General features: G+C 40.9%; 1 protein-coding gene across 2 annotated transcripts in view; it reads left to right on the top strand.

The window, feature by feature from the left end:
* Positions 1-23,258, top strand: part of CHST15 (carbohydrate sulfotransferase 15) — an 82,170-nt gene that overhangs the window by 37,079 nt on the left and 21,833 nt on the right. For both annotated transcript variants that reach the window (XM_014523653.2, XM_006031596.3), the window contains exons 2-5: positions 7,252-8,318; positions 9,744-10,083; positions 15,608-15,754; positions 19,625-19,781. In XM_014523653.2, coding sequence (XP_014379139.1) covers positions 7,731-8,318; positions 9,744-10,083; positions 15,608-15,754; positions 19,625-19,781 — 1,232 coding nt within the window. In that variant the 5' untranslated portion in view covers positions 7,252-7,730. The remainder of the gene's footprint in view (positions 1-7,251; positions 8,319-9,743; positions 10,084-15,607; positions 15,755-19,624; positions 19,782-23,258) is intronic.

The following is a 23,258-nucleotide window of genomic DNA, read 5'->3' as shown; positions in this document are numbered from 1 at the left end:
ATCACCAGCTGCATCTTCTTCTGTCAGTTGCCGCCACTGAGAACAGTCCAGCTCCATCCTCTTTAGAACAACCCTTCAGGCAGTTGAAGGTTGCTGTTAAATCCCTCCTCAGTCTTCTCTTCTCTAGACTAAATAAGCCCATTTCCCTCAGCCTCCCCTTATAAGTTTCATAGTTTAGTTTCATGGTTTTATAGTTTCATAGTATCTAGGGTCGGAAGGGACCTGAACAGATCATCAAGTCTGACTCCCTGCTCTGGGCAGGTATGAGTGCTGGAATCATAATATTCCAGCCAGATATCTATCCAACCTGCTCTTGAAGACCCCCAAGGTAGGGGAGAGCACCACCTCCCTTGGGAGCTCGTTCCAGAGCCTGGCAGCTCTAAGTTATGCCTCCTGATATCAAGCCTTTTGCCCAGTCCCCCAACTGTTTTCATTGCCCTCTGCTGGACTGTCTCCAATTTGTCCTCATCCTTTCTGTAGTGAGGGGCCCAAAATTGGACACACCAGTGCTGAATAGAGGGGAAGAATCACTTCTCTTGATCTGCTGGCAGATCAACACACCTACCAATGTAGCCCAGTATGCCATTAGCTTTCTTGACAACAAGGCACACTGTTGACTTATATTCAGCTTATTATCCACTGTAAGCCCGCTAGGTCCTTTTCTGCAGAGCTGCTGCCTAGCCAGTCAGCCCCAAGCCTGTACTGGTGCATGGGATTGTTCCATTCTAAGTACAGCACTTTGCACTTGTCCTTATTGAACCTTATAAGATTTCTTTTGGTCCAATGCTCTAAGTCACTCTGAATCCTAGCCCTACCCTCCAGTGTAGCTGCTACTCCCCCCAGCCTGGCGTCAACTGCAGACTTGCTGAGAGTGCACTCCATCCCATCTTCCAGGTCATTGATGAAGATATTGAACAAAATCCATCTGAAATACAAAACAAAGCTACTTCTCTTCTAGCTTTCTCTTTAACAATGGATGAGCCTAGTATCCTTCCCCATAAAGGAGGCAATCCAAGTCTAAGTCTTGAACTCTTCTCTGTCCTTTCACTGATTTAGCCAGTAAAACACTGTACCTGTGTTCACTCTCACTTGATTTTTTTCCCCCAATAGCATTCCTATATTCTTCCAGATTCTTTACAATATGCAAGGGTTTACAAGAATAAGCTTCTTGTTTTTGTATGTTACACTATTGAGACTGATTTGATCTTTCTTACCAGTCAGTCTTTTATCAAAATCAGGCAGTGCTCTCCTCAAAACTAATTTCTTTTAGGCATGCTTCATTTCACTTTTTTTGTGTTATGGTCTAGTCCATAAATGGTTATGCCATGTCTTCTGTTTGCTTGTGTGGTTATATGCTAAGTTCTTTTGAGGCCCTGATTTTGTGAATACTTTGGTTAATTATTTAATTCATTATTTACCTGAGTAATTCCATTGACATTAATGAAGCTACTCATGGTCATATACATAATAATTAAGCACCCATATGATACTGTATAAATGCTTTTATTTTTATGTAATTTAATAACCAGATCTTTAATTGAATCTATGAAGATCTCTTGAAAGTGTGACTATCAAATAACAACTTCTAGAAGTGTCAAAAACAACATGTCAGTTCGCCTCACATCCTGTTCCTTGACCATTAATATGGAATTTGGGGAAAAAAATTTGCATCCTCTAGCTGTATGTATTGGGTGACTTGGACTTTATGAGCTTACTCTCATTGCCTGAGCTACTCAGTATGTTAGTTTTGAGAAGGATTTGGAAGAAATAAAATTAGATTTGGGACCTTATAGTCTTAAAATGTCCCACCAGGTCTTGCATTAGTCACTGGTTATAAATTTATGTTACTGTAATTAGCAATTAACATGGCTACTTTTGCATTTACTGAGCAGTTACTCTGTTCCCTCATGAAGGGATTTTAAAAAAATGTCCTTGAAAAAGGAAATAAAGACAAAATAGCAAAAATTGCTACTAGTATTACTGAGTACCTGAACCCCATCAGAAAACTTATGATTTAATCCAGGGGTTTTCAACCTTTTTTAATAAGTGCACCTTTTTTAATAAGGGAGGGGGAGTGGCGAGCAGCTGGACATGGAGTGGGGGGCGGGGTGGTGAGCAGCTAGATGCTGAGTGGTGGTGGTGGTGGTGGGGAGGGGGTGGTGAGCAGCTGGATGCTAAGTGTTGGGGGGAGGTGGCAAGCGCCAGAAGCAGAGCAGGGGCATGGCGAGCAGCAGCAGCATAGTGTCTGTGCAGCCCTGCTCTCGCCCCACCCTAGCCCTGTTCTCGTGAGGCAGTGGCGTGGGTTGGCGGCGCTCCATCCCTGCCTGCCCCTGCATACCCCCTGGGACCTTTCAAAGTATCCCCAGGGGTATGCATACCCCCAGTTGATAACCCCTGATTTAATCAACCAACCAGATGCAAACTATAGCTAGATAAGCTTATCGTAAATTCATTGTCATCAGTATATTCAAGCCAATAAGACCATCTGTTTCCAAGAACACAATTGTTGTCCCTTTATTTGCAACTTAGTATTGCTTGGATAATTTATTAATACTAGGGTGCAATTGTTCATCTGCAATATCATTATGATATTGCAGGCTTGAGCCTTTTTAATTTTCAGCTTTGTGTTGACTTCATAACCCAACATAGGACTTGCTTTCATCAGTTATCCTTCACATCCACCTTCATTCTTTATACTGATTTACATTGTTTCTACTGTTAGTATGTACCATATGAAAATACATACACACAGCTGTTAAATAAAAAAATAGGTTTGCAAGATGCATGCTTATAAGCAAGGTTACCGTGCCGTCTTTCACCTTTTCCACCCTTGTGCTCAGTAACCTATGCAATGCTTTTTCTGGATTGCCATTCCTCGCTGTTATACTTTATCTTGGTTTCAAACCCCACAGTTCAGGGCTTTGTTGATTTTTAAGTGTTATGTACTCACACATATTAAGAATGCAACAGGATAATTGAGTGATGGGTAAGTGTCAAAGCAGTGCAGTATACACACTTTGTAAATGTGAGTGTCTGCATGACTCCCCAATATGGCAGCCCAGGGAGAAAATGCCAGTCATAGAGGTTGTCATTGATGAAGGTGTTTATGAAAGAAGTAAAAAAAAAAATGATGTGGACTAGAAGCTTGGGTGCAAAGGAAGAAGTAGAGTGAAACTATCTGGAAGGCAGGTGGAAAAGAATTTGTACCATGTCTTGAAAGGGACAGCAGTGGTTTAAAAATACAACACAGTTAAGAATATGCAAGAATAAAGTGATGTTAGTTGTAGCTGGCGGCTCTGTTAGGACAAGAAATTAGGAGATTATTGTAGTAGTTGAAGCAGGAGATCACAAAGACAGCATGTCTGCACCAGGGTTGATGTTTTTATTATCAGAACTTATATGGACAGGACAGGATGGTCTCATTCTGAGTTGTGGTTGTGCTTTATTTCATTTTGTGCACTCTGGTACTGCTGAATCATTCTTTGATTTGCAATCCAAATGTCCAGACACTTTCCTATTTCATATTCTTAAGGTGACTTGAAAAATAACTTCCATTTAAATAGTGAAAACATAGCTTTGAGCATTTAGGGATGTTATAAAATCTACTAGGAAGTTCTCTGTCTTAGTGAAGGCTAATTATGATACAAATTAATTCAATTTAAAATAATTTAATTAAGTAGAGTTTCATCCTCTTCTCCCCACGGGACAAAAGTTAATGTTCTGCTCAGATAGGACCGTAGCCCTTTTGAACTCTTTAAACTCTCTTCTCTGCTATCTCTGCGTTTATCTGCAATCATTTAATATGTTTTTTTATGGGGAAATTGGATGCCCTGTGTCTGTCTTGTACAGGAGTGGTATTCAGTTAGCCAATCTGCAGAGATATTTCAGAGCCTCTGGAATATAATATTTTTATAAATGGTGTACTTATGATCCTTTTGTTGCTCAGGTTAACATTGAGGCTGCCTTAGCCAGGGCTGGAAAAGAGAATTCAGTTATATTTTTGGGGAACTTATTTTGTCTCCTACGCCTGCTACAGAAACTCTCAACATTGTGGTTTAGACTCCTGTGAGACTACATGTTGAAAGGATTTTTTCTAGTCCATTTTCCTCACTGTGGCTCTTATTTTCTAATGTAACCATGTCTGATGTAGAAGAGATAATATATGTGAATGGGGCATGAGACTTACCAGCAGGATGTGACACGGGGAACATGTGTAAGAAGAAAGAAATAAAACTTTGGGAGCAAGATGAAGTTATGCTGGATTGTTCTGACACAACCCTGTGCCCCTGACCCATTCTTTGTCTGGCTTACCAGAGAAGTTCATTTGTGTAAAAATACAATGCTTCATTTTATAGAAATGAAAAGATTTATTGTGACACTATAAGTAATCTGAGCAAAATTTGGCTAAGCTCTTGACCCCTTGACACTGATCATAAACAACAATAATGTGTCAAGACAAGATGATAATGCCAAGCTAAAGAAACAGCTCTCCCTACTGATGGAGTTGCTCTCTGAACTGATCATTACACCTTTTCACTCTGAGCCTATAGAAGTCATTATTACAGTGTGTATGTATATGCATATACCAACATTTATATTTTTGAGCATAGCCTGCTAATGCAGCTTTTTAAAGCTTTGTATGACAGAGGCACACAGGGTAAGACTAAATATTGTGTGGTTGGGGATTTCGGTGAAGTATAGCAGAGAATTACAGAAACCAGATCACCTTCTAGATTAAGTGTCTGACCCTTAGAATATTATTTTGTAAAAAAACCCAATTAAATGTCCAGTCATAAAAGTGGTAGCCATTAGGGCTGTGCAAAGCGTCGCTCATTGAATCAATAAAGCAGAGATATGGCCTGATTTTGGAGGGCGAATCTCCGAATCAAATCAGGAGACCCTTTAATTTCTCCAAATTGAATCAGAACCCTCCAAATTGATTCGGAGAGATTCGATGATTCGGACATATACACAGCTTTAAATGTTTTTATACATACCTCAAGGTACCAGGCGGCTTGTGAACGCTGCGATGATGGGGCATATGGAGCGTCCCATGGGAATGTGGGAAGTGGGGGGGGGGTCCCTTTGTGTACTCAGCAGTGGACCTGGAAGTAGACCAGAAGCACTTCCGGTCCACTTCCAGGTCTGCCGCCTCCCTCCGACCCCCGGCTCAGTGACTGGTGCCTTCTGGGTCTGGGGGGACACTTGGGGTCCTCCTGTGGCTCCGTTCGCCCCACCATCTCAGGGTTCATGAGCCACACTTGGTACCTCAAGGTATGTAGAAAAAAGCATTTAAAGCTGTGTCTGTGGCCGAATCACTGATTCTCCAAAACAGCATCAAATCTTCAGATTTGGATTCAGCTGAAATGAATCAAGACAGTGATCCGAATCAACAAATTGAATCACTATCCCCTGAGTTGGACCGAATCCAAATTGAATATGGCCTGCTTCGCACACCCCTAGTAGCCATGCCATTGTATTGTTGGAACAGGGGAAGTACAGAGAAAAATGAATTCTCTCTTAGTGTGTTCCAGGGACTCTATAGCACACCAAAAGGGTCCATAAAGGAGGCAGGATCATGCCTTGCTTTCTTTGCACACCAGTCATACAGTAAGTGAGGTAGGTTACATTATCCAAATTTGCTCCCGGTCAGCCCTTACGCTAGAGGGCTACAGGAGACAGGGAACTCCCCTAGTCCTGGCACTATTCCGGTCCAGGACTGAGCAGCACCAGGACTCAGGATCTCCCTGCTGTTCCACGCAGCTGGGAGCTGGCCAGGAACTGTCCATTCTGGGTCCCAGCCAGCTCTGGGTTGTGCAAGGAAGCTCTACTGGGCACAGGGCTTGTCCCCATGTGCATGGGTGTGGGGAGAACTGCAGCAGCAGCTGTCTCCTGGTCCCATGCACTTCAGGACCCCTCCCAATGGGTATGGGGCCAGGTGACAGCTGCTGCTATAGCTGGCAGAGCTCCCCTGGCCCTGTGCTCATGGAGACTGGCCCCATGCTCCCTGCCAACCTGACTAGCACCCGGGGGTAGCCATTAGGAGCAAATCTGCTCCCAAAAGTAGATGAGTCCACTACAAACTAATGTACAATATAATTTTAGAGAAAAAACAAAATTGTTTTTAAATAAAAGACTTGATCACTGGCTTTCCATTAGCAACTGTGGTGACATTTAAGTGAATGATTTGGGCCAAAATCCAGCAACACACTTAAACACCAGTGTAAATCTCAGCATGTGAGCACTGAAGTCTTTTCAGGGCTCAGGAGTGCTTCTGTGAGGTGCTGTACCCAGCCTTCACCCTGGATTAAATGAACTCCATCTACCATGATGTCAGGTGGGCCTACTTCCATGCTTAACAGTTAAACCTGTTTAAGGGCTTTTGCTGGATCAGGGGCTTGGCTCTCAAATGACCCTGATAATCCAAGTTTTCATTTCATAACAGCATTCCTAGCCATTTTCATTGCTAAAGTAGCCTTTTAAAATGGAAACTGACTTTAGTGCTGAAAGTTTGTCACTGTGACTTTTCTGTATATCTTGGGTCATATTTACCCTCCATAGAACCTCCTGTACCCTTATGATAAATTTTTAGTGTCACCCCCATTCAAATTTTCCAAGTTACTGTTTCTATCCTACTCTCAGAGTTTCCTTGCCAGGGCTGGCCCATCCTATCCTGCAAAACCCGTGGCTGCAGGGGGCCCCACAACTAAGCCTTCCCAGGATCCAGCCACTCGCCACCCCCCTCCACTGACTCTGGCTTCACGTCTGGCTGCTTGCCACCCTCCCCCCCCGCCTCTGCCACTAACTTCTCTGGGGCAGGGGGTCCCAAAAAATTGTGGGCCGGCCCTGTTTCTTGCTCAGATTGAGAGTTAATATACATATGCTTTTAGGCACTGAATGGAAGTACTAAAGGGCAGGTAACAAAGCCTTTACTCATCTTGGTGAGCAGCTATTGAGGTAAACAGTTTTACTTGTGGGCATAATTGGTTGCTGGAGTGAGCAAGGAGGTCTCAATCTGTCCCTAACTATGAATGAAGGAGGATGAAGTGGCAATTTTGAGTTGTCTCCAAATTTTAACTCTGTTGTAATTATAGAGTAGCTCCCCCCCCACACCATCTTTTGATATAGTGTCATTAAATTAATTAGAAAGCTTTTTGTAGAGTGGATGACTATGTATTTGTTCAGTCATCTGATTAATGTAACAAATTAACCTGTTGGACATTTATCCATATTTATTTCCTGCTTCTTTAGGTTATGCAATATCGATCTTTGAAATCGCCTTTGTGAAGATGAAGCTTTCAGAGACAGCACTTCATTTTGGACCCTACGTAGTTTGAGAGTGTCTTGGACTTTTCTGCATATTCGCATATTCCTAAACAAATTGGAGGACAATGAGGGCTTTTTGTTTTTTGCATATTTTCACACACTTCAGTGAAGTTTCTTCCACCTCACTGTGTTCAATGGGAAAAACTTGAGCCAGTCTCATAGTTGCTGTTTTGTTTAACCAAGTTGTCCATACTGAGCCAAATCCTTAGAAATCATGTGCCATGTACAGTTATTTATTTATTTTTTTCATTTCTGACTGAGAAATAAATCAATTTCAGCACATATTTGGCCACTTAGGGTTGAACCTGGATTTTTGCATTATGAAATATCCCTATAGTCATGCAATGAATTAACTTGTTTCAAGTTTTTGGGAAAGGATTTTGTATGCATCAGAAATTTTTTTTATGTTGATACATGGCTCATTAATACAGCAGTTCAATATTATTAATATGAGGCATTGCATTAATTGCTGCATACAATTATTACCAAATGACTTACACGGACAGTGTTTCAGATGTCGTGGGCATAATCATAACAACCAGAAGTGTCCTGTGTGCAAAGGAGAAAGTAAAATTCCTTTCTATGTTGATAGCAAGCAGATGAACTTGCTTGCAGTTTTGGAAGTAAGGACTGATCACCGTGAAAGCTGGAATGGATTATTTTGCTTGAAGAAAGGGAAGCTATGCAGCTTAATATTTGGGTTGATTATAATGACTCTAGTGATGGCGTCATACATATTGACTGGAGCCAAACATGGCATGTTGCTAATACCATCGCCATTCCATTATGGAGCTTTTACTAACAATCCAAACTTAATGGACAACGAAAGCGTTAGTGATGTAAAAGACCATTACCAGCCTTGGAAAATTAATATTTCATATATAAAAGATTATCCAAGCATTAAATTAATTATTGAAACTATAACTTCAAAGATTGAGTTTATAACAAGACAGCGACCAGATTTAGAGGACCTGAAGAAACAAGAGCCACACGTGAGTATATACTGAACTGTGTCTATTTCAAGTATTCTAGTCCAGCTCAATTGAAGTAAACCAGTATAGCATCACTGCAGGTGATATGTCACTTTGTACCAGCTGAGGAACTGAAGCTTCCTAATTTACATTTGTCGAAGTTCTGTCCTTATATATATAGATATAGATATTTGTTTTGGGCAAAGAGCTGGATTGTATAAATTAGCTCAGTTTCAAGAGCTGAGAAATCTTCTATAATTATACAACTATACTGTGTTTATACCTGATTGTATTCAAAGCAAGTAGAGGAGTTAGGCAGATGTGACTTAACTGATGCATAAAAAGTAGGCTTGTTAAATAACTAATTGTTATTATGCTTTCTTGGACGTCTGGTAATTGGAGTGCTGGACAGTTGTGCAAATTTTGTATTGAAGAATTAATTATGGGAAATACCTTGATCTGATCATTTCATTTTTGGCTAAATCAGTGTCCCTAATTATTATTCTCTACAAGCTCATTTTCAGGATCCCTAAAATTAAGTACAATGACAGATTTTGGCTTCTGCTGAAAAGTTTTGCTGTTCTCATGGCACTGAGGTTAGGACCTATTTCTGGGAAGGGTAGAGTGCCTACAACTCCCATTAAAGATGAGCAAAAATCACAGTGTCTTTTACTTTCAGGTAAAGTCTGAATGGGACTTATCCCAGAATAAAGACTAAGTAAAATGTAAATAATGAGTTTAGAATTGGTCTGAATTGAAGTTAGAGATGTTCTAGATTTCTTTGTGTAGACTCGGACAACTCTATCCAGAAGCAGCTGGTGCAGCTGTGGCCTTGTCCTCAGTCTTTCACTCTTACATTTTATATAAAATTATTAGTTTAGTTATTAGGTAATAAAATAAAAAAGTAGTACATTCTGTTAAGTCTTTTGGGATTCAGTTTCTCTGTTCTTTCTGGACTCTGCTCCAACTCTCAGAATTGTCAATGGGAGCCTTTTTAGTGTCTTCAATAATAAATTGAATCATTAAGCTTCTTGTATGTACTGGTGGGGGGGGAGTGTGTTCCCAGTGGGAACACTATATGATTCTTGTATAAATGGGTACATGAATTACTTGACTCAAATGGGCTCGCTTAAATGTGAGAATGTAACCCAACTGTGTAGGAATTAGAGTAGACAAGGTTCCTTGGGTGAATTTGATATCTTTTATTAGACCAACCCAAATTAGAGTGAAATTCTGTGGTTCATGACATGCAGGAATCAGACTAGGGATGAGTCATAATGGGCCCAACTAGCCTTAAAATATAGAAATGTTTTTCCTTCTCCAAAAATTAAGGTGACTGGAATATACACATCTGGCTTATTTTGTGTTCACTTGCTGTGCTAAGGAGGAAAGCGTAGCTGTACAATATGATGTTTTAACTGGAATTTGTTGTTCTTTATATTGCAGATGTTTTCAGTAATTCCTAATAAATTCCTTCCAAAAAGCAAGAATCCATGTTGGTATGAAGAATACAGAGGAAACATTACCGCAAATCCTTACACAACAAACTCGTATGCACTGTATTCCAAGCGTTTTCGAACCATATTCGATTACCTCAGAAAGGTGTTTTGGAACCACTTGTATCAGTATAAGGACAAACACTATCGACTGCGCTGTCTTCCCCATTTCTACATTATAGGCCAGCCAAAATGTGGAACAACGGATCTCTATGACAGACTGAGGTTACATCCTGATGTTAGATTCTCAGCAATTAAAGAACCACATTGGTGGACAAGAAAACGATTTGGTGAGTAAACATATAGTCTAACATTGCAGAAGAGCTAGCACTGCTAAAATGGAAGCTTAAATCTTCTTTCACACTCTTCAGTTTAAGAGTTGCTCCTTCATTAAGCCAGATGACCTGATGGAGGACTGCATCCCTAGTGTAGCTCTTATTTGCTAATTGTGCTGTGCACTTGTAGCAACCAAGCTGCAGGTTCTTCTGTATATGTACAATAATACACATAAATATTATCAGAATATTTGAGATGGAATTGTCTCATCCATATTGTCCTAACTCTGCTTTTACTGAAGTCAATGTTGAGTGCCTTAGAAAAACCCCACCAGTGTCCTCCAGTCTTTGCCCCCCCCCCGATGATTTTATGGGGTAAATTTTCAAACTAATGTGCAAGGCCTTAACTATACAATATCACTGAATATACATTATCCTGTAAATTTCCCGCATTGTCAGAACAGGATAATTGATTATAGTATTCTTTACTCAGGAATTAAATCACCAGTAAACAAGTTCTCCTGTAAATATCTGATAGAAAAGAGTTGTGGTTTGAGAAGCAATATAGCTGGGCTTTGGTGGTAATTAGATGGGGTAGGATCCCTATATTGTAGTCATCTTAAATAAAACTCTCTCTTATATTATATTACCACATTTTGGGGTAATGCAGCTTCCTAACAAGACTGATTACCTATGGTAATTTAAAAAACTGTAGTTGCTTCTAAGAGAGGTGGAATTGAACCTGAACAGCTGGCAAGGGCAGATTTGAAGAAGGAATAGACAGTAAAATAGAAAATTTAAACAACAAAGTAATGTTTTGTACTATTGAGCTGTTTGTTCAACGCCTCCTTGAATCCTTTGAAGGGGAGATATATTATTTTTTAATAGTAGTCAGCTTTAATTCCCGAGAATGAATAAGTACAGCTTACAGCATTAGTGTCATTCATAATCTTATCATCCTGATCAAATGTTGAACAAACTTGATGTTCTCCTTCAGGAATTTTATGTGCACTGAATGTACCTGCATGAACTTCAGAGGTCACCGCCTATCCTCTGGAACAATGTCAAGTCAGGAAGGGGACGCTGGTGTCCAGTGCTCAGAAAGTAGACCAGAGTGCTCATGATTTACCTGAATTAGGTTCATCAAGTCCTGACTATCACTAATTCTAGGAGTCTGGAATTCTGTGGAGCAAGTGCATTATTTTTCCCACTGGGGAGGCTTAAATTCCATGCCTTTTTAAATTAAAGTTTAGTACTGGATGATCGTGTGACTAAGGCACTGGACTGTGACTCAAGGAATAAGGATTCTGTTTCTGACTCTGCCATAGACTAGCACTATGGTCTTGGACAAGCTTTTGTACCAGTTCACCCTTTTGTAGGATGAGGACAGCATTACTTCCTTTATCTTATCCTTCTTTATCTGTCTTGTCTCTTTGGGATAGAGACTTACTAATTATAAGTATGCCACACAGCATAATAAGGCCCTGATGTCAGAGCCTCTGGGCATTACTTTGATAAAAGATACTATTGCTTCTAAGAATAGAACTGTGGTGCTATGTTGACAGTATCTTCTCTTTCATTTTTGATTTACCATTGTTCTAAGATTGATATTGCCTTTTGAGCATGAGAAAATGACCCTTGTAGGACAGAGTAGTTTACTGGCTTTGCTTAAATCACTGCTCCTTTTGGGAGCATTTTTAGTGTGTTTTAAGATTCCTCAGTATAGCAGAACAGCTATTCTTTGTGAGCTACTGAGGTTAAAATTGAGGGAAGTCAGTTTGAGTGATCAGGATGCTTGTGATGCTTTTTCTGTTCATTGCTAGACGTTATATTTATATTCTATCCCTTACATGTTGTGTAATGGTGATCTCTGCCTCTCTCTCATATGCATCCTGGAGCTCAAGGGAACACTTGAGCCCGTATAGATTGGAGCTTTACTTTTTTTGGCTGCTCTGCCAAAACTACAGCTCAGTCAGAGGGCTGGGGTTTTATATCACTTGCAAGGAAATGTTTTTACAGTCTTTTTGGATTTTATTTATGTTTTCTTCTTTAAATACTCTAAAAAATGACCTGTAGTAAACACACAACAGTGCCTCATTTGTAGAGCAGCAGCTCACTAGAAAGTTGGCTCAGACTTAGAAAAAAACAGCTTTCCTCATTCACTTCATGTTAGCACTGGAGTTCAAACAGCAATGAGCAAAAACAGACCATAGAGTGTTAAACTGGTGCAGCTGATGTACCTGGCTCGGTAACAGTGGGCAGAGCTAATAACATCTGGGTTATATTGTTTTTTGTTCATATATCTGCACCAGACACCCTTTATATATTAACAAACAAAGCCAATGAGGAAAAGGAGATACCTGTTTTAATATAAGTATTTATAGAAATGAGCAAAGCTAATGACAACAAGGATATATACATCCATAGAAAGAGAGAGTTTATATATTACTTTTTTCATCCATTAACAAATAAAATAGAAAATCATAAATAAAGTGTTTAAATTTACAAATTATGCTTTCTAGACACTTTTTTCTGGATACTATCATTTTAAAATAATGTTATGCAACAAAATAGAGCGAAGACATTAATTTTATCTTGTTTAAGCATCAGTAAACAGTTTGATATTCTGTGAGTTGTGCTACATAGGAAGAAGACAAGAGAGGAACATCATGGTCCCAGCTGGACTTAAGGACCACTGAAAACAAATTCATTTGTTACAACTAGCCTCTGACAGAAACTAATTGAAAAGCCTTACATCATGACCTGAAGGTGAAGAGGCTCAAATTCTTTCAGGTCAATGGAGGAAATGAGTTTCAGAATCAAGAGCTTTCCACTGAGAGTTCCCTACTTGTAGTCTCTAGAAGTTTAAATGAAGGGCTGGTCAGTTAAAACATCCAGACTTGATAGTGTTCGCCATGAAAGTACATATGGGAAAAAACCAAATTCACAGGTGTTATGTGAAGTTGAAGCCCCTTTATTCTCAGTCAGATTTCCATAGATCAAGTATCATAAGACAAAGGCAGTGTCTTGGAGCTTGGCCTACTTCCCAGGCAAATCAGTGTAAGATGTTGGACGTAAAACAGAATTGTGATTTTAAAGTAGGCATGAGTTACTCCAGTATTTAGGGGCATTCAGAAATACTTAATTACAATGATAAGATAAGAAATGCGATAGAGAAAGATAGAAGGTTTTTAGTCTTGGTTTTTGGCTAAGGTGAGAATTGGTAACGGGACTCAACTTCAGGACTAATACAAGTTCCTGGGACCATTCCCCACAGGGATCAAATCCAGCCCCACTCAGACAGCAGGGTGTTTTAAATTATTGTAGAAGAGGAAACTGATACGTACAACACATTACAGCCCTAACAATCTGGGGAGGGAGGAATCTCTAGAAATATTAGTGTACTGATCATCTGTGTGCCAGAATGGCCACCATTAAGATGAGAGGCTAATTCACACTCCTTGCCAATTCAGTCCTTGCTCTGCATGAACAGTAATGGTTGCTAATTATTATTTTTTAAACTTCATGTATTTAACAATGAGAGAGTCACTATTAACTAGGATCCATAAGACCACGATTCCTTCCACGCAATCAAATGTATGACTCTTAATAAGTCGCTGCTGGCTTTTAGCTCAGCTAGAGTAAACCACTCACCTGGAGCAGAAAATCCACTTATCATATCACCAATTGCTTGAGACTGAGAGCTTTTAATAAGGATTTTGACTGACTAACTTCCACCAAAGATAGCTAATTCTAGACAAGACCTCTCTTTAGCCATCCCCTGGCCATTCCCATGCTGGTTGGGGGTCTTTTGCACAGCAGGGCTCTGTTGCAGCCTGACATGCTCTTGTCCACTGCATCTTTTCACAGGTGCTGCTACCATCACATCCCCCAAAACCATTCTCTGGCACCAGATGCATGAGAGGTTTCCTTGAACTTCACAAACCTTCAGTGTTTTATTGTCCACTGCAAGCACATTCTTAAGTGGGAGAAAACCGAGTTGGAGAAAACAGGGTAGGGAAGTCCCTAGCTGAACTTTCTCCTACTTAGACTATTTATTAGATGGCTGAAGAGGACACAGCCAGGTCTTTTTTCTTCAAATTTTGTTTTGGTGACAGGATCCCTGCTTATCCACCAGTCTGCATGAACAGGAGAGGAATCCTTGCGCAGCTTCAGGATCACTCCCAGCTCAGTTTCCTTTTCTAAAGGTTTTAGAGACTCTCTAGTGGCTTAGTCAGAGGCAGGAAGGGGGGGAGGGGAGGGAAGGCTACACATGAGAAAATGAGGAAGGGGGACAGGAATAGGAATAACTGGAGGAGTTGGACTAACAAAAGGGGTGGGAGGAAAGGAGAGGATACATGAGATGCTGAAAAAGGCAGAATGAGACTTACTGATGTAGACTAAATCCCAGGATGAGCGGGAGAGGAAAAAGAAAATCTTTGCTATAATTATAGGGACAGGCTCTAGAATAGGAGAGGGGTTAAATGTGGGTTTTATTATGCTACGAGTGCAATTTACTATTACTGGTAGGTAAAAGAAACTTATACATAATATATCTTCCCCCAAATGTTTGAATTCCCTCCCCCCCCCACTCTTTTAGCCTATTTGAAACTTTGCTTGATGCCATCAGACAAAATTGACTTCAAAGTAAGAAGCTGCAGAAAGATGCTGTTGCAAGATAATCGATGCCTTACAGTATGCCAATTTTCTTATTTATTAAGAGTGACTGTGTGTGTGATTTACAGATTTATGTGCAGATTCTGCTTTCAGTTGTAGTATCATAGAGACAGAGAAAGCCTACTGACATTACTTCAGTTTATATTGGCATAAATTAAATGGAATCTGGTCTGCTACATTCCTTCCAAAAGCTAAATTTAGAAGAAAATAGATGCAGGTTACTCATTCTGGGACTATAAAACGGAGCATTTTAAATTATTTCCTGTCAGTGTGAATATATAGCTTAATCTTACGGTATTGTGGATCCCAGCTACTTTATTACTGACATTTTTATCTTGGGTTATACTTGGGTTATATTTTATCTTGGGCCCTGAAACTGGGGCCAATTTTGTGGTCCGACCGTGGCACCAGTTGCCATTTTCATGGTGGAGCATGGCAGGGTGCCCCCCCTCCCTATGCCTCTGATTGGCCAGGAGGGCCTCAGAAGTCCCACCCCTCTGGAGATTGACAGATGGCCACCTGTCAATCTCTGGGGAAGGGTGGGACAGTTGGGCCCCTTCAGCCAATTAGAGGCATGAGGGGCCCTCCCACCCCTCGCTGGAGATATTCCCTGCTTGCTGGCCATTTGCATGCTTTTTTTGCAGTACCTGCGCTTTTTTGTGAGGGATCTAACGATTTTAAAGTTTCCGTGAAAACTGCGATTTTGGTAGGTCCCTAGTTATACTCGTTGGCCCTACTCTTCTGCTGATGTAGGCTAATAGAACCCCATTCATATTTATGGAGCTGTGCTAATTTGCACCAACTGTGAATCTGGTCTTTTGATTTTCTAGCTTCTTTGCAGTCATTGAACTTTTCTTTTCAGGAATAATTCGTCTGAGGGATGGCTTTCATGATCGCTACCCAGTGGAGGATTACCTTGATTTATTTGACTTGGCAGCACACCAGATTCAGGGTGTGTTGCAGAGTGACTCAACAAAAGAGCATGCCAGGATGAACAACATCATAATCGGTAAGGTAAAAACTGCTTAAGAAAGATGCTTATACCTAATTTGTTGCAACTTTAATAGGGATGGAACGCCTATAGGAGAGGTTGACCTACTGTAATAATTGATGTGCTACTTTACCTTTCCACTGAAGACAAGTCACTGGATTTTCAAAATGCTATGATTGTCTATGGCTAGAGCCTAGGAAAGCAGTAAATGTGGGGACAAGATTTAGCAAAATCTTTAGTTTTGGAGTGAGGGGAGGGGTAAGAAAGAGGGAGAGAGAGATACTCAGGTGGCTTTACATAATGCAGAGAGACACAGTCTTGACTGGATTAGGAATTACCTGAGCAGTCAGGGTAAACCAAAAGGCTACACCTGTAGGTGAATGGTGGGAAGTATACTGTTCAGAAGCCTATTGAACATGACTATGGTACAGTTTCTGAGATGAGCTCAAAGATGGCAAGCTGGTGAAGTGTTCAACTCATGAAAGCTTGTACTATATTGCATAGGTAGGTAGTAGATAGATAAGTAGATTCAATTAAATGATCAATCAGTTTACTTTGGTTGGTCTGTAAGGGGCAAATTTACCCTGCCTTTGACTTACTTGGGGCTCAGGAATTGCAGTCTGAAGAGCATAGATTCTGGTATCTTTTGTTGTTCAACAAAGTTGCTGTCTGTCATAGCGTATACACTATGCCTAGTGCAAAACATGCCTATACTCAAGGCACATATAATAGACATTGTCACCTACTTTCTGGGCCACATATTTCCCTTTACTGGAATATGGGTATGATAAATGTCCTGCAGCTGGCTGGGGAGAATTGCCATGACAAAAGCCAATGGGGACAACCTTCTTGGCAGGTGTGCCACAAATTTGCCCTGCACCCTCTGAGTGTCACTCCGATCCCTGTCCCTTACCTGTTTTGCTGCTATTCTTTCTAGTCCCTACCTTATGCTCCCTGCCCCATCTGACGCTTGGCTTTTCACTCCTCACTCTATTTCTCAGTGTAATGCCTGTATGCCATACACAATAGCTGCATGGCAGCAGCTGCACTTCTGGCACCCGTGCTGCAGGTTGACTACCCCTGACAAGTAGAGTGCAAGGCTGCCATTAGCAACCCTACTCTCAGACTCCAAGAAAAGAGGCATACCACCATCTGTAAGCATTTCAAGTTGGGCTCCCCACAAATTGGATGCCTTGACATGCGTTACTTATACCCAGGGCTGTTTTAGCCCCAGAACAGCCCCGAATCAGGATGGCTCAAAAGTAGCTGAAACCTGTTTATTAGGCCTGATTCCTCCAAGATAGCTAGTTTTGAGCTGCATCAAGAGGCATAGCACAGAATTACATCTGTGGAACAAGCCAAATGTGTTGACTGAATATTTTGGTTTGAAATTGAAAATTTTAATTTAAGAAGACTGTTGCCATGGCCTGATGGGTATTACAGTTTGGCTACCTGTTTTCCTCTCTCTCTGGTCTCTCTGGCTGGATTACGTCTTCTAGATAAAGTATACTTACCTCTGTGACTTGAGTCACCATGTAAATCATGGGAGCTTCTTACCATGGTGCCTTATTACAGATGTAGTTTGCTGAGGAAGTCTAAAAGACCAATTGGGTCATGAGCCACTCATATCATGGTCCTACAAAGCAGTGCAAGGGCATTTCAATAAAAATGTTTTGGTTTTTAGGTGCTCAGTTTTTTGAAGACACTTTGAAATTTTCTTAAATAAAAGTCTTGGTTTGGCTACCAAGACTTGTAGGGCCAGTTTTTCCAGAGTTTTGCTATCATTGATAGCTGCAGAAATTCTTCCTATGTAGATTGTGATCTCCAGTGACATAGGCAAAATGCATGTATTAATTCAGTTCACTAATTTAAATTATATACTACATATTTGATTATGTACCTTGTGCTACAGCGTTTGCCTGAGTTCAGCTTTTTTATTCTCTAAGTGTTCTTGTTACTAGGGTTGTGTTCTCTTTATTAACTTTACAGGAAGGGTTTGGAATAATTATGCTCATTGAATTATTTTTTATGACCTTGGTAAGAAAACAACCTAGTCAAGCCTACATGATACATGAACATTGGGTTTGGGGAGGATGCTGCATTATTGGACTTACAAATGAAAATGTAATTAAAACTATAAATATTTAAGTTCAGAATGTTGCATTGTTTTCACACCTTAAGCTTTTTTTAATTCTATTTTTATTAGGTAATAATTGTATTTCCTTGGATTAAACAGTGCATATTTAGAAGAACCAGAGGACACTGTTGTTCCACCTTCAGGCGTTCTAAGCAGGATGCATTTATTTTGATCATTAATATGATAAATTCACAAGAATGTTTTATGAAAACATTACATGATTTTATTCCATTAATCTCAGGATAAGGACATTGTACATTTATTCTTTAATGAAAGTAGACATTTTAATCATACGGTATGTGCTTTAAGTCCATATGAAAAATTGGTGTGTTTTTGATTTGTGCTGAAGTAATTTGATATATAAATGCTCGACTAGAACAGTGATGAATTTATTGTGTGTTGAATATAGCTCTCTCTGTACAGATATTAAAATTGTATTATGATGTGTAAAGGGGCACTGTCAAATTAGTAGGCTGCTTTATTTATTTATTTATTTTGCTGCTCTGAGAAATTAAGATTCTGGGAGCAAGTGGAGAGTGGAATTTAATTTCTTTTCCCATTTAATTCAGACACTCATTCTGTTTTTAAAAGATTTTGGCTTCTGCATACAAGCTACACTGAACTAACCACAAAAGACCAGCATCTTGAGTTATTGTTGATCTTTCTGCATGAGTAAACTGAAAGCAGATATGCAAAAGCAAGCACTTTCTGGGCCAAATCCCCAGCCAGAAGAAGTGTTGCTTACTTTCCACACCCTTATTTACATGAAGAATATGGTCCTATCTGGATTGTGTGGAGAGGAATTCCAAGAGGGCCAAGATGAAGGAGCATGTTAATTCTTCAGACACCCTGGCAATGGCTGAATGGGTGGGAAGTTGCAGAGTATTTGCAGAGACACTCTAGCAGTAACTTGTGACTTGTTTAGTTGCTGTTTATTGCCTCCTTCATAGGCCATGTAATCCATAGACTGATTAATGTTTCTCTTATACCTATATTTTGGACAGATCCTGCTCCCAAAATACATTTCTGCAGTAGTATATATGGAGCCCATTTTGTTTTAAGGCTCCCTAGTTCTGGTCTCTTTTTACATCCTGGTGCAGGAGCACTCTGTTCTCTTATATCTGGAGCCATCCATATGTATTAAATTAACTGGAAACTGATTGACTTGGTTGACTTGTTTATTTTTCATATTGCCTATGTAGTCAGCAACACTGCTACATGTCCTATGTACTATTGCTCTACTCGACTGGCTGCTTGTTTGTTTGTTTTTTTTCTTGGGATGGCAAATTACATGGTTCACTTGAGCCTGACTTACCTGAATTTAGGTGAGTGTGAAATGCAAGGAGTTCTTAATAAAGTACTGAAAATCTTTAAGGTACACATTTTCCTACCTGAATTACAGGTTAATTCTGCAGAATAACTACAACCACAAGAGTTCAAATGCTGGCCTCACCTTTTCTAAATAAAATACACTTGAACTTTTATCAGACACTTTCATAAATACAATGTGTGAATAATATAATTATAATAATCTAAAAATTCCTCTCACTGTAACTGTAATAAAATTACAGTACATCTTTCAAGTTCTGTACAAACATTGGCCAGACCTTTAAGCTGGTGTAAACTAGCCTAAGTCTAATAATAAAGTCAATAGACATCTACTGATACACCAGCAAAGGACCTGCCTTATATGCCAGCGTACATAATTCAGTAGAGTCTCGGTTATTAACGTAAATGTTTTGTATTTCTAGGAGAGGCCAGTGCTTCAACAATGTGGGATAACAATGCTTGGATTTTCTTCTATGACAACAGCACTGATGGAGAGCCTCCATTTTTAATCCAGGATTTTATCCATGCCTTCCAGCCAAATGCCAAACTCATCGTCATGTTGAGGGATCCGGTTGAAAGGTTAGCAACAATAATTCATTTCAAGCTGCAGAAGAAACCTACCACTAAGAGCTGGAATCCTTTACTTGCTACAAACATGATTTTTGAGGTTTATTTTATTTCTTGTATAAGTGTCATTAGAATGTTTGTATGCTTGGGGTTTAGTTCTTTTCTGGTATAAACATTAATTCTTGGAAAAATCCAAGGGTTTATTCAATTATAATTAATTGTAGATTCTGTTCACATCTATGGCTTCATTTCAAGTATTTTGGCATGATAAATTGTAATATAATCCATAGAAAATTAGGGTTGGAAGGGACCTCAGAAGGTCATCTAGTCCAACCCCCTCCTCAAAGCAGGACTATCCCCACCTATGTCATCCCAGACAAGGTTTTGTCTAGGCGGGACTTAACCTCCAAGGATGGAGATTCTACAACCTCTCTGGGTAATGACTGGTACTGTGGAGTGTTCTGATGCAAACTAAAAGTGGTGAGCAGTAGGGTTTCTTTCCAAAAGGGTGGAAATTTGGGTATGGCCCCACATCAGCAAATTTTCCTTTAACATTGGGAATACTTACTACAGGACTAAGCTACTGCTGCCCCAGACCATTTTAAATCGCACCGCCTTATAGCTCATCCTTCATCTTGCTGACTTTGGCAATGTTGTAGGGGCTCTGTTTTTCCAAAGATAAACTGTTCTTGAACTATTTTCCAGTGCGTTAGCCACAAGCATCCTTTTTTCCACTTATATTTTACCTTTGCTCCGTCCTTTTGGACAGCTGTGCCCTAAAGGAACTGGAGTGGGATTTCTGTGAACTGCGTTCTCCCAGGGTGTGGTCCTTTCCAAAACCAAAGGTCAGGGTCCCTGTGAATCAGGATGAGGCTGGGCAGCATGGCCCTCTTTGTGTAGCTACATAGCAACAGGCGAGTTTGCCAAATATACATGTTCAGGGTGGTACAATCAGCAGCAGACTGGAGAATTGCCATCCTTCAGGAAGACTTAAGATGTGCACAGATGGACAGACAGTATTCATTGGGGTTCTAAAGGCCATACTGCTGAGGCCAGTTTCTTATGGGTGCTTTAAGCTTGTGACAAGTAAGCCACACCTCTGTGGGATGCCTTTAATTCCATATATATGCACACAAGCAAAACATCTACAGTGGTGTTTGGCTTGTTGTTTGTTTTTTTTTCTCTTTCTTTCTTTTTTGTGTGGTTTGTGGCAACAGAAGGTATGTATATTAGTTTTCCCTTTCCGTATTTTGACATTTCTGGCCTAATACAGAGAATCAAAGATAAAGGCCTTCAAGAGCAGCGATGTAGAAAAGCACATTCTCCTTAAGAAGGTATCTAAAATGCGGCCAGGGTATAACAGGTGAGGATCATGGACACACTCCTTTATAGAATCCTGTATCACTACCTCCTTCTGCCCTGGTTTGCATAAAATGCACTTACTAGGCTTGTGGGAGCCCAAAACTCCTTTGAACACAAGAGACTTTCCTTCCCTTTCTCCTCCCTCCCTCTCCACTCCACTTTTTCTGTCTTCTTATGGCCTTCCGCAACACTGCTCTGATGTACTGTAAAACCAGTGCCACAGAGCAGACTCGATTAATCGAGTCTCCTGGAGCGCAGAAATTACTGCGCTCCAGCATCATGCATATCAACATCCCCATGCTGAAAAACAGCGGCAGGGTGCTTTAAACTAAAGCTCGTTCAACGAGCTTTAGTTCAAAGTGCCCTGCCACTATTCTTCAGCACGGGGATGCTGATATCTATGATGCTTGGGTGCTTTTAATTAGCGTAGCTCGCTAATTAAAGTTTCCCCCCTGCCTCCCAGAGCACGTCTATAAACACCCATCAAGACTAAATCTGGGGTGAGAAGATAATGGGTGAAAAACAGCCAGTCAGGGGAGGCAGAGTCTTTTTTTTGTTTGTTTTTTGTTTTGTTTCTAATGAAGTCCTTCTCTTGGTCCCCTAGTGTTTGGATGCCAGTATAATATTGACTGAGAATATATTGTGCCCTGAACAAGTGTTTTAAAGGTTTCCTAAACAAGCAGGTCATGTGTATCCTTCCTCTTCCACTGGCAGAGAAGGGTGGAACCACAAAACTGAGATTCAGGTCACAGATGTTCATTTCCGTTCTGCTCTCATACTTTCTGGTGACAGAAAGATTTAGCCAGAGAGGTCCTCATCAGACTCACTCCTGAGATTGGCCCACTCAATCAGATTTCCCTGGGTTTGGTTGCCTGGCATCTGTTGCGTGGGCGTTCCCTGATTAGATTTCCTGGCATCTGGACTTGGCAGGACAAGGGCTGCCAGAGATGCCCATCCCTGTCTGTGTGCAGCGAGGAGCCCTGCCAGCTCTTCCCATCCCCAGTGTCAGAAAATGCATTTTTCAACTTTTAAAATATGTCTCCTGACCTCAGAAGTTAACATATGGTAATTTTATGCAAGAGCTGGTTGAAGTGGCTCCCTCATGTAAATCATCCAGGAATTCTCTGATTACTTTAGCCTGTATAATATAGCCTTCTATAATATGGGTGTTGTGCTTTGCCAGCTGTAATATAAGTGAGATAAGTGAGGTCCAGCTCCCTAGCTCTATTGGTAGGAAATCAATTTCTTTGTGTTTATAATTTTGTTTGCCTTTGTTGCTTAGGCCATACAGGAAACCATGGGAGCAAATGTAGCCCCAGTGTAAGGATATAGTTCCATTGGTCTAGATAATACTGTTCTGTGCACTGGTGCAAGTCAGTGGTGCTCAACATTTTTCTTTAGAAGTGGGCCAAACCTTAAAATCGGAAGTGGGTCAAGGGCCACATAGAAAGGCATTGGCAGTTTGGCCTGTGCGGTCCGCTCTCTGAGCTCACCAGTTGTCAGCACTTTCATGCAGCTCCAGAGTCCAGGGAATGAACAACACTGCTTCTTATCCCCTCTTTGTTTCTCTGCTGCCAGACTCAGGGGACAGGCAGCACTGGTGTTCACACCCACACAGGCTCTAGAGCTGTGCGAAAGCGGTGGCTCCAGCCAGAACTTGTGCTGATGTGTCGGTGAACTCAGACAGGATGGGCACATCCACACATGCAAGCATGTGCGCTTCCAGCAGCTCAAATAGAAGTGGCGCAAATTTGAGCCAGGGCTTTTTGCCACAGGGCACATGCTTGGACACGCACTTTGTTGTGGAACAAATTGTGCCACTTGGGGCAAAATAACCCTGCCTGGCTCCTCCCAGATCTGCAGCCAGGGAGAGCTAAAGCCGAGGGCCAGCATCTGTGCTGTCCCCAGCAGTATAAAAAGCTGCCCTGGAAAGTAGCTCAGGGCTACTCACTCTCAGGAGCTTCTGGGGCCCATACAATTGGTACCGGGGGACACTACCCCTTGTGCCAGCTGGATTGCTGAAGCAGCCCTGAGAGTTCCCTGCACACTTTACACACTGCAGCAGTCTGGCAGTGGGGGCTGCTGCCTGGCTGTGACCTGCTGTGCACCTGCCAGACCCAGATGGGG

This window comes from Alligator sinensis, unplaced genomic scaffold, assembly GCF_000455745.1.
Source record: "Alligator sinensis unplaced genomic scaffold, ASM45574v1 scaffold232_1, whole genome shotgun sequence".
NCBI lineage: Eukaryota > Metazoa > Chordata > Crocodylia > Alligatoridae > Alligator > Alligator sinensis.
This window is presented reverse-complemented; position numbering and strand designations above follow the sequence as displayed.